The 12,182-nt window shown below is 45.4% G+C and overlaps 1 protein-coding gene across 2 annotated transcripts in view; it reads right to left on the minus strand.

Annotated features, from left to right (window-relative positions):
- Window positions 1-12,182, minus strand: part of TLN1 (talin 1) — a 690,102-nt gene that overhangs the window by 170,621 nt on the left and 507,299 nt on the right. For both annotated transcript variants that reach the window (XM_033937496.1, XM_033937486.1), the window contains 2 exons: window positions 7,864-8,045; window positions 21-153 (listed from right to left, as the gene is read on the minus strand). In XM_033937496.1, the coding sequence (XP_033793387.1) occupies window positions 21-153; window positions 7,864-8,045 (315 nt within the window). The remainder of the gene's footprint in view (window positions 1-20; window positions 154-7,863; window positions 8,046-12,182) is intronic.

Genomic DNA, 12,182 nt, shown 5'->3' on the forward strand with positions numbered 1-12,182 from the left:
AGGACACTACAAAGACTCACCTCCTGCGAAATGCCTTCCCTGGGGGAAAGCTGCTGGCTGATGGCAGCAAGGGAGGCCTGGTCCACATCACGTATGCTCTTGTTCATGAGCTGAATGGCCTCATCACACTCTCTCTGGCCAGGAGCCTTATCCCTTTAGAACATAGAAAACTGTGTCAAACTTGGCTGCCAGTATTCTGAACTGCTCTGTGTTTCACATTAGAGAATGACACAGTGGCTTTTGCCCACAGCTAGCCGCAGGTAACCCACCGAAACGGAGGAAAAAAAATGGTCGCCGCGGTTACAGGGACAAGGCCATTCACCGCCCCATGGAGCGGTGAATGATCTTGTCTCCACAGATAAGTGAGGGAACACATGCAGTGACCGCACAGTCCAGCAGCCCCCTCCTTCCTCCAAATCGCCGCCTCTCTCCCTCCCTTCCTCTCACCTTCGCTGGCAATTCTCCAAGGCCGAGCCTTTAAACAACCGGAAACAGGAAGTTGCATCAGAGGAGAAGTTTCAAGTAGACTAGTCACACGCGACTAGATGAAAGGCTTGGTCTTGGATAATCACCAACGAAGGTAAGGTGAGTTGAAGGGAGGGAGGGAGATGCCCGGAACGTGGTGATAGGGAGAGAGGGAAGGAAGAAGGGAGAGGGCTGCTGGACCGAGTGAAGGGACTGCACTGTGTCCGATGGCCAGATGTGAATACCTTTCAGTATTTTACTGCAATAAATAAAGTCAAACACTCTCCTCTGGTGACTAGTCAGGGGAATGATTTACATTTTATATAGCCAAGTCCCCATATCCATTAAATAATGTCAAGAAGACAAAGAACTCCAAATATTGTTAAGAAAGCCTAATGAAGAGTAAGTTGATAGGGAGGATCTGCAAGGAGAAAGCAGAAGAGAGTAGCTGACCGTGTTGAGGAAGCCAGGAAGACCAAAGAAAAGATGTGAGCCTTTTGTAAGGCCCTAACCTCATGTAGGACTGTTCTGCCCAGAGGAAAACAGGAAGAGAATTCCATAAAGTTTGTTTCAAGTTTACCAAGAGTCAATGGGTCAGGAACCGGTATACCCAGAGGATACCATGCAGAAAGGTAGCGGGAAAGACTCACTGGATCATAGGCAAGTCAGAAATCCTGATGGATCGAAAGCGACACAAGAGGGAAGGAAATGCAAGAACGTAACAGGCTGCAAACTCAAGTGTATGTACAAAAACGCAAGGAGCCTAAGGACTAAGATGGGGGAATTGGAAGCAATGGCACAAAAAGATAACCTTGACATCATTGGCATCATGGGATCATGGTGAAACGAGGAAAACGTACCACAGAGACAGAGTGGGTCAGGAAGGTTGGGGGCATTGCCCTCTACATCAAAGAGGGAATTGAGTCTACTGGAAAGAACATGAAGAATAAGTTAAGAGTCTCTATGAGTCAAAATTCCGGGAACAAATGGAACGGAAATGAAGATCAGCATCTACCACCGACCCTAAGGGCAGTCCGAAGAAATTGATGGAGAAATGATGGACGAGATTAAACGCAACTGTAAGGGACGCAATTAAGTTATCGTGGGTGACTTCAATTATCCGGGGATAGACTGGAACCTATGCACCTCCGGCCATGGTAGAGAGGCCAAGTTCCTGGATGGTGTAGGCGATTGTTCCTGGAACAACTTGTCAAAGAAAATATGAGAGGAAATGCAATTCTGGACTTAATTCTAAATGGACTTTGAGGACCAGTGCAAGGTGTAGAAGTAGAAGAGAAGCTGGGAAGCAGTGATCACAATATGATCCGCTTCAACCTGGACATGGGGGCAAAACATTGATCCAGAACGACGGCCACGGCACAGAACTTCCGAAAAGGGAATTACGAAGGGATGACACTCATGGTGGGGGAAGAAGGTTAAGAAGAGGATAAGCACTGTAAAAACGCTAGAGCATGCATGGTCCCTTTTTAAGGACACAGTCACCGAGGCGCAAAATCTATATATACCACGTATCAACAAGGGATCCAAGGGGAAAAAGAACAAGAAACTGGCGTGGCACACTGTAGCAGTGAAGCAAGTGATCAGAGACAAGAAAGACTTTGTTTAAGGCAGGGATGCCAAAGTCCCTCCTCGAGGGCTGCAATCCAGTCAGGTTTTCAAGATTTGCCCAATGAATATGCATGAGATCTATTAGCATACAATGAAAATAGTGCATGCAAATAGACCTCATGCATATTCATTGGGGAAATTCTGAAAACCCAACTGGATTGCGGCCCTCGAGGAGAGACTTTGACACCCCTAGTTTAAGGAATGGAAAAGGTCAAAAATGGACGAAAACTAGAAAAAGCACAAACATCCGAGCGACACGAATGATTAAAGGCATGGAAAACCTTTCATACACTGAAAGATTGGAGAGACTGGGGCTCTTCTCCCTGGAAAAGCGGAGACTTAGAGGGGACATGATAGAAACCTTCAAGATCATGAAGGGCATAGAGAGAGTAGAGAGGGACAGATTCTTCAAACTTTCAGAACATAAAAGAACAAGAGGGCATTCGGAAAAGCTGAAAGGGGACAGATTCAAAACGAATGCTAGGAAGTTTTTCTTTACCCAGCGTGTTGTGGACATCTGGAATGCGCTTCCAGAGGGCGTAATAGGGCAGAGTACGGTGCAGGGGTTCAAGAAAGGATTGAACAATTTCCTACTGGAAAAAGGGATAGAGGGGTATAGATAGAGGGCTACTGCACAGGTCCTAGACCTGTTGGGCCACCGTGTGGGCGGACTGCTGGGCATGATGGACCTCTGGTCTGACCCAGTGGAGGCATTTCTTATGTTCTTATCAAAGCAGGTGCCATAAGGCGTTAAGAGGGGCCAAAAGAGACTATGAGGAAAAAAATAGCCAAGGAGGCAAAAAATTTCAAGCTGTTCTTTCGATATATTAAGGGAAAATGACCCACGAAAGAAGCGGTGGGACCGTTGGATGACCATGGAATAAAGGGAGTGCTAAAGGAGGACAAAGCCATCGCCAACAAACTGAACACATTTTTTGCGTCTGTATTTACCAGAGGATATACACAACATACCGGAAGCAGACAGGCTATACGCAGGAAACGAAGACGGGAAACTGACAGGGTTGACGGTCAGTCTAGAAGAGGTATGCAGGCAGATTGATAGGCTTAAAAATGATAAATCCCCTGGACCGGACGGCATCCATCCGAGGGTAATCAAGGAACTGAAAGGGGCTATAGCTGAACTGCTTCAACTAATAGCCAATCTGTCGATAAAATCAGGAAGGATTCCGGAAGACTGGAAAGTGGCGAATGTTACTCCAATCTTCAAGAAAGGTTCGAGGGGAGATCCTGGAAACTACAGACCAGTGAGTCTAACCTCAGTACCGGGGAAAATGGTAAAGGCGCTGATAAAGGACCATATCATTGATCACCTTGACGGACACAATCTGATAAGGACTAGCCAGTACGGCATCAGCAAAGGAAGATCTTGCTTGACGAACTTGCTGCACTTCTTCGAGGGAGTAAACAGACAGATAGACAAGGGTGACCCGGTCGACATTGTATATCTGGATTTTCAGAAGGTGTTCAACAAGGTTACATAGAAACATAGAAAGTGACGGCAGAAAAGGGCCAAGGCCTATCAAGTCTGCCCACTCTATTGACCCACCCACCTTCCTAGCTACCCTTTGAGAGATCTCACTCTGATGTCCCATTCCCTCTTAGAGATCCGACGTGAGCATCCCATCTGTTCTTAAAATCTGGCACGCTACTGGCCTCGATCACCTGTGCTGGAAGCTCGTTCCAGTTACATAGAAACATAGAAGATGACGGCAGAAAAGGGCTACAGCCCATCAAGTCTGCCCACTCTGCTTACCCACCCCCTGTCTATGCCCTAATGACCCAATTTCCTTATCTTGACCCTCGTAGGGATCCCACATGGGTATCTCATTTATTCTTAAAGTCTGGCACGCTGTCTGCCTCGATCACCTGCACTGGAAGCTTGTTCCAATGATCAACCACTCTCTCTGTGAAGAAATACTTTCTGGTGTCGCCATGAAATTTTCCGCCCCTGAGTTTGAGCGGGTGCCCTCTTGTGGCCGAGGGTCCCTTGAGAAAGAAAATATCATCTTCCACTTCGACATGTCCCGTGAGGTACTTAAATGTTTCGATCATGTCTCCCCTCTTCCTACGTTCCTCAAGAGTGTAGAGCTGCAATTTGTTCAGTCTCTCTTCGTACGAGAGACCCTTGAGCCCCGAGATCATCCTGGTGGCTGTCCGTTGAACTGATTCAATTCTGCGCACATCTTTACTGTAATGTGGCCTCCAGAATTGCACACAGTACTCCAGATGAGGTCTCACCATGGCCCTGTACAACGGCATTATGACTTCAGGCTTTCGGCTGACGAAACTTCTATTGATACAACCCAATATCTGCCTTGCCTTAGATGAAGCCTTCTCCACTTGATTGGCAGTTTTCATGTCTGCACTGATGATTACTCCTAAATCTCCTTCTGCTGAAGTCCTAGTTAAAGTTTCTCCGTTCAAGAAGTACGTCCTGCATGGATTTCCGCTTCCGAGGTGCATGACCTTACATTTCTTAGCATTGAAGCCTAGCTGCCAGGTTGAGGACCAACTTTCCAATGTAAGCAGGTCCTGCACCATATAATTCTGTAAACTGCATTCACTTACTATATTACATAGTTTGGCGTCATCGGCGAATAGTGTTATTTTACCTTGAAGCCCTTGAGTCAGATCCCCTATGAATATGTTGAAAAGGAGTGGACCCAGGACCGAGCCCTGCGGCACTCCACTGGTCACCTCCGATGTTTTAGAGAGGGTACCATTAACCACCACCCTCTGAAGTCTGCCACTCAGCCAATCATTGACCCATGCAGTTAGTGTCTCCCTAACCCCATCGATTCCATCTTGCTTAGCAGCCTGCGGTGTGGGACACTGTCAAAAGCTTTACTGAAGTCCAGGTACACGACGTCCAAAGACTCTCCCAAGTCCAACTTTCTTGTTACCCAGTCAAAGAAGCTGATGAGATTGGATTGGCAGGACCTACCCTTGGTGAATCCATGCTGACTGGGATCCCGAAGATTCCCTTCATTCAAGATCGTGTCCAATTTGCTTTTATTTAGTGTTTCCATGAGTTTGCACACTATTGATGTGAGACTCACCGGTCTATAATTCGCAGCCTCTGCCCTGCAACCCTTTTTATGCAGAGGAACGACATTAGCTAATTTTCAGTCCAGGGGAACTTTCCCCTTACTTAGGGAGAGATTGAATAGCTCAGCCAACGGTTTCGCCAGGACATCGCTCAATTCTCTGAGCATTCTTGGGTGCAAATTGTCTGGTCCCATGGCTTTGTTCACCTTGAGTCTTGCCAGTTCACTGTAAACTTCACCTGGTGTGAACTCAAAATTCTGAAACGGGTCTTCTGTGCTTTGTGTTGCCTTCAACTGGGGACCGTGTCCCGGTTATCAACCACTCTTTCGGTGAAGAAGTACTTCCTGGTGTCGCCATGAAACTTTCTGCCCTTTATTTTCAGCGGATGCCCCCTTGTGGCCGAGGGTCCTCTAAGAAAGAAAATATCATCTTCTGCCTCGATGCGACCAGTGATATATTTAAACGTCTCAATCATGTCTCTGTATGAATGACTACTTTGAAAAATTGTGAGCCATGGAATCGAGGGTGAAATACTCACGTGGATTAAAAAATGGCTGGCAGATAAGAAACAAAGAGTGGGGTAAATGGACAATACTCGGATTGGAAAAGCGTAACAAGTGGAGTGCCGCAGGGTTCGGTGCTTGGACCATGCTCTTTAACATATTTATAAACAACCTGGAAATTGGTACGACGAGTGAGGTGATTAAATTTGCAGACGATACAAAGTTATTCAGAGTAGAGAAGACGCAAGAGGATTGCGAAGACCTGCAATGTGACATAAACCCATTCGAGAAATGGGCCACGACATGGCAAATGAGATTTAACGTGGATAAGTGTAAGGTGATGCATGTCGGTAACAAAAATCTTGTACACGAATACAGGATGTCCGGTGTGGTACTTGGAGAGACCCCCCAGGAAAGAGACTTGGGAGTACTGGTCGACGAAGCTGTCTGCGCAATGTGCAGCGGCGGTGAAAAGAGCGAACAGAGTGCTAGGAATGATTACGAAGGGGATCACAAACATATTGGAGAAGGTTATCATGCCACTGTACCAGGCCATGGTACGCCCTTACCTGGAATACTGCATCCAGAAGGACACAGTACTACTCGAAAGGGTCCAGAGAAGAGCGCCTAAAATGGTTAAGGGGCTGGAGGAGTTGCTATACAGTGAGAGATTAGAGAAACTGGGCCTCTTCTCCCTTGAAAAGAGGAGACAGAGGGGACATGATCGAAACATTCAAGATAATGAAGGGAATAGACTTAATAGATAAAGACAGGTTGTTCACCCTCTCCAAGGTAGGGAGAACGAGAGGGCACTCTCTAAAGTTAAAAGGGGATAGATTCCATACAAACGTAAGGAAGTTCTTTTTCACCCAGAGAGTGGTAGAAAACTGGAATGCTCTTCCGGAGGCTGTTATAGGGGAAAACACCCTCCAGGGATTCAAGACAAAGTTAGACAAGTTCCTGCTGAACCAGAACGTACACAGGTAAGGCTAGTCTCAATTAGGGCACTGGTCTTTGACCTAAGGGCCGCCGTATGAGTGGACTGCTGGGCACGATGGACCACAGGTCTGACCCAGCAGCGGCAATTCTTATGTTCTTATGTTACTATTCTGTCCATTGGGGATCCTTCTAGGTAGCTTACAATCTAAAAATAATTAGATACGTAAAAGAACAGGAGCTAAAGAATGACATGAATTTTTAGGGGAAGCAACGAGGAACTACAGTAAAAAAAGAGAAAAGGAGGGGGGATAATACAATTCTGGGGTGCTACTATGTCCAGACTTGGTTCAATCTCATTAAGTCTAACATGATTAAGATTTCTGGTGAAGAATGTTTAGATCATTTCTAGTGTCATCAAATTTCCAAATATTCAACCCCAATATCCCAGAGCATGTATCAGTGCTGAATATTCAGGGAAGGAATGGAGAGGGTTGCTGGACCGTGCAAAGGGTCTGCACTATGTCTGATGGCCATGCTGTGGGCTTCTTCCCTCCCTCTAGAGCCTGGTCTTCTCGCATTAGCACAGGTTTTTTTTATATATAGCCTCTTTGACTACTGTTTCTTACTACATTGGGATGCAGAAGCCCTGTGCAATGTTAGTACAATAGCCTATTAATGCTTTTCTTATGAATGTTCTACTTTTCTATAGTTGTTACTGAGGTGACATTGCATTGCTTTGACCTCTTTGAAAAAGAAAACAAATATAAATGATAATTAACATTTTCTCTGCATACAGTGTGCTTTGTGTTTCTTTTAATTTTGTGGTTACCATAATTAATATGATTAATTAATATTGTTTGAGGCTTGTTTTTTCCCTGTGTCATTCTCTATTTCACATCTCCCTCTCCTTACAACTTGGTTATTTCATCTCTGTCGGTTTCTTTATACCATTTGTGATGCTCCTTAGATAATTTCCCACAATTTTATTTCTTAGGTTGCTCTGCAGAGCTCTTTCTTACTTTGGACCACTCTCTCTCTCTCCATCACTTCCACTTCACGTATTTCATGCATTTTTTTTTTTTTTTATGTTTATGCATTGAGGCATGAATGTCAACCCACATGCATTTCGTTGTCACTGTCCTTAATGTATGTCATTCGTGCCTACTGATGTATATTTAAAATGCTAATAAAGATGATTGAACTAAAAAAAAAAAAAGAGTTCCCCAGAACAAGAAGGACGTGGGGTGGATGAACTAACCTCATGTTGGTGATTAGTTTCTTGATAGAGTCAGACACAGTGCGAGAATGTCCTGCCAGTATGGACCATTTAGGTGGGTCCTTGGGGTTGACAGCAAGGGAACGCGCAGTCTGGATCAGCCCTGATGAACTCTCGAGCATAGTCTTGGCAGACGTTACAATGGGCTCCATGGCCAAGAGACCCTGTTGAGGAAAACAAGAAAAGGAATCTAGATGAGAAAAGCTAAGAGTATTATAAACACCACCAGATGCATTAAATCCATCCAGTCTCACTCGCTATCAAAGCCATAGGACAAGTTGTCAGAGTTGTCAGTTGTCAGAGAAACTTGACAAATGTGGCTGATAGAACACAAGAGTGTGAAAGGTACTGCTTGTGGTCTGGTGTCTGCCATGTCTGTTGCAAGTTTAGAAACTGGTTCTACCATTGGAGCTTACTTGTCTGCTACCTAATATTTGCATTCAATTTGGTCCAGAATATATTATTCTTATTTGGCTGAATAGAAACTTAAATTCAAATACGAATAATCCAGGGCTCTACTGTGCTAAATCCCACTGAAATAAACACTTTATTGTTATGTTAAAGCTCAATGCCCATTATTCAGATCAAGTTTTGATGATTTAACACTGGTACCTGATGCAAGCTCTAGGAAAATACCTGCCATCTCGGTCTTTGAAGTCAGACTCTGCTTTGAGATGCAGCAACCTCAGTAGCAGGCCCTCGATTATGGAATGATTTCAACAGGTCAAGAACTGAAGAGCTTTAAAAAAATCTCTGAGAACTCACCTCTTTGTTAAGGCACTTTTATAAATTGGTAGCCCTCTGATGATATGGTATTCTTGTTTTTACTTTCTGCTTAGGTTTTAAGTGGCATAGAAATTTTAAAAATAATTAACTAAATATCCAGCCTTCTTTGTATTCTGCTGAACAGTAAAATATGCTGTTTGGTATAGCTCTACAATAATGACAACCTGCTTGTAGTTGTGGCTTCATTTTACTAGCTGTAGGAAGCACCAGGCAACTCTTTTGCATCTTTGAAAAAGGTTGGGAAAGATTCCACAATGTTTCTCTTCTACCTGCCCAAGGCAGGCCAGTGTGTTCGGTTTTTTTCCATATTTGAAACAGACTAATGGTATTTACAGCTGTGGTGAAATTTCTGTATATAACAGCATGATTCTTTTAGACTTTGTCAGATATTTTAACAAGTTTCTTTTTTGAACTACTGCATAGGTTTTAAAAATAAAAACCACTGTATTCTGTTAAAATTAAGCTGTCATTTTAATAACTATAAGATTAAAGGAGTAAAAACTCACTAAATTGCTGGTAGTGCTATTACAAAAATTATGTTAAATACCAGCTTCTTTACTTCACTGTAAACTTAAATTCTTAAAGTGATCTATAAATAATTCTGATTAACCAAATAAATGTGTAAAAAGTGCTCAGAGTTTTATCTCTTGCATGCAAGTCACACTGAGATCATAGAGGGACCATCATGACACTTTTCTGACCCTTCTTTAACATATTATATAACCATCTCTCTAATTCTTATATGACCCTCCCTCTAGTGCTTTCAAAATTGTCATAAGTTATTAAAGCCATGATTGAACATATTGCACTTATCTTAGAGAATGGTTTGTTCTTGTGACTCTGCAAGCTGATTTAGTCAGATAATGTGTGAATTTATAATGATTTTAAATGGAGTACTTCTCCTCATTATCTCAATATTGTCTATATCCTTTGTCTTAATTACAACTTATCTTATTTCTACTGTGATCTTTATCATATGCAACTATAGCCCCAACTAGGATTCACAGGGGAAACTAAACTACTTCACCCCAGACTGATACACAGAAAATCATGTTCCGATTATAAAGCAATGTTACTTACCGTAACAGTTGTTATCCAGGGACAGCAGGCAGCTATTCTCACTAGTGGGTGATGTCATCAGACAGAGCCCCGGTACGGACGTCTCACAAGCACGTGTTGCTTGTAGAAACTTAAAGTTTCTAGATGCCCGCACCGCGCATGCGCCGGTGCCTTCCTACCCGGAGATCCGGGCGTGTCTCCTCAGTTCAGGTAGCTAGCCTGAGAAGCCAACCCAGGGGAGGTGGGTGGGACGTGAGAATAGCTGCCTGCTGTCCCTGGATAACAACTGTTACGGTAAGTAACATTGCTTTATCCCAGGACAAGCAGGCAGGTATTCTCACTAGTGGGTGACCTCCAAGCTAACCTCAGTGGGATGGAGGGGGAGTTGGCGACTTAAGAGAATAAATTTTTCAATACTGTTTGGCCAAACTGTCCATCCCGTCTGGAGAGGGTATCCAGACAATAATGTGAGGTGAATGTGTGAACCGAGGACCAGGTGGCAGCCTTGCAAATTTCCTCGATTGGTGTTGATCTGAGGAATGCTACTGAGGCTGCCATTGCTCTGACCTTATGGGCTGTGACCTTACAAGGAAGTGATAATCCAGCCTGGGCATAGCAGGAAGAGATACAAGCCGCCATCCAATTAGAGATGGTGCGCTTTGATACGGGTCTTCCCAACTTGTTAGGGTCGAAGGAGACAAAAAGTTGAGGAGTGGTTCTGTGTGGCTTGGTGCGATCCAGGTAGAAAGCCAAGGCACGTTTGCAGTCTAGAGTGTGAAGGGCCGATTCTCCGTGGTGAGAATGAGGCTTAGGGAAGAATACTGGAAGTACAATGGATTGGTTGAGATGAAATTCGGAGACCACCTTAGGCAGGAATTTCGGGTGAGTGCGGAGGACCACCTTGTCATGGTGGAATACTGTGAATGGTGGGTCCGCCATCAATGCCTGGAGTTCGCTGACTCTGCGAGCGGACGTAAGGGCTACAAGGAAAAGCACTTTCCAGGTGAGATACTTCAGAGGGGCCCTGTTGAGTGGTTCAAACGGGGGCTTCATGAGGTGGGAAAGGACTACATTGAGGTCCCAAACTACTGGGGGTGGTTTGAGAGGAGGGTTAACATGGAAGAGTCCTTTCATAAATCTGGCGACCACCGGATGGGCCGAGAGGGGTTTCCCTTGTAGGGGCTGGTGGAACGCCGCAATAGCGCTCAGGTGGACTCGTATGGATGTGGACTTGAGCCCAGATTGAGATAGGTGTAGGAGATAGTCCAGCACGGAGGATAAGGAAGCTCGCTGAGGTTCCGTTGACTTAGAAACACACCATGAGGAGAATCTGGTCCATTTTTGGGAGTAGCATTGTCGAGTGGCGGGCTTCCTGGAAGCTTCCAAGACCTCCCTCACTTCTTGTGAGAATTGGTGAGGGGTTACGTTGAGAGGAACCAAGCTGTCAGGTGGAGAGACTGCAGGTTGGGATGAAGTAGTGATCCTTGATGTTGAGTAAGCAGTGAAGGAAACACTGGAAGTGGTACTGGTTCCCTGCTGCTGAGTTGAAGTAGGAGGGAGAACCAAGGTTGTCTGGGCCACCGAGGAGCTATTAGAATCATGGTGGCCCGTTCGAGTTTCAGCTTGACCAGAGTCTTCTGGATCAGCGGGAATGGTGGGAACGCATATAGAAATCGTTTCCCCCAGTTCAGTAGAAAAGCATCTGCCTCGAGGCGATGAGGAGTGTAGATCCTGGAGCAAAACTGAGGCAGTTTGGCGTTGTGGGGAGCCGCAAAGAGGTCTATCTGAGGCGTCCCCCATTGCGTGAAGATTTGGTGAAGGGGGCTGGAATGGAGAGTCCATTCGTGCGGTTGTAGCAGACGGCTTAGTTTGTCTGCTAAGACGTTGTTCTCCCCCTGGATGTATACTGCTCTGAGTAGGGTGTTGTGGCGCACCGCCCAGTCCCAGACTCGTAGAGCTTCCTGGCAAAGGAGGGCCGAGCCCGTGCCTCCTTGCTTGTTGATATAATACATGGCGGCCTGATTGTCTGTGCGAATGAGGATTACCATGTCGTGGAGTAGGTGTTGGAAAGCTTGGAGCGCATTGAAGATGGCTCTGAGTTCCAGTAGATTGATTTGGTGTAGTCTTTCCGCACTGGTCCAGAATCCTTGGGTGCGGAGACCCTCCAGGTGGGCCCCCCATGCGTAGTTCGACGAATCGGTTGTGAGAACTTTCTGATGGGGGGGAGAGTGCATCAGCAAACCTCTGGATAGATTCGAAGAGGTCATCCACCAAAGTAGAGACTGCCGAAGAGCAGGTGTGACTAAGATGCGTTTGGATAGTGGATCGGACGTTTGATTCCACTGTGATGCCAGGGTCCACTGGGGGATCCTGAGGTGGAGTCTGGAAAAGGGTGTCACATGTACTGTGGAGGCCATATGGCCCAGGAGCACCATCAGTTGTCTCGCCGGTAGGGT

This window comes from Geotrypetes seraphini, chromosome 1 (assembly GCF_902459505.1).
Source record: "Geotrypetes seraphini chromosome 1, aGeoSer1.1, whole genome shotgun sequence".
In the NCBI taxonomy this organism is placed as follows: domain Eukaryota; kingdom Metazoa; phylum Chordata; class Amphibia; order Gymnophiona; family Dermophiidae; genus Geotrypetes; species Geotrypetes seraphini.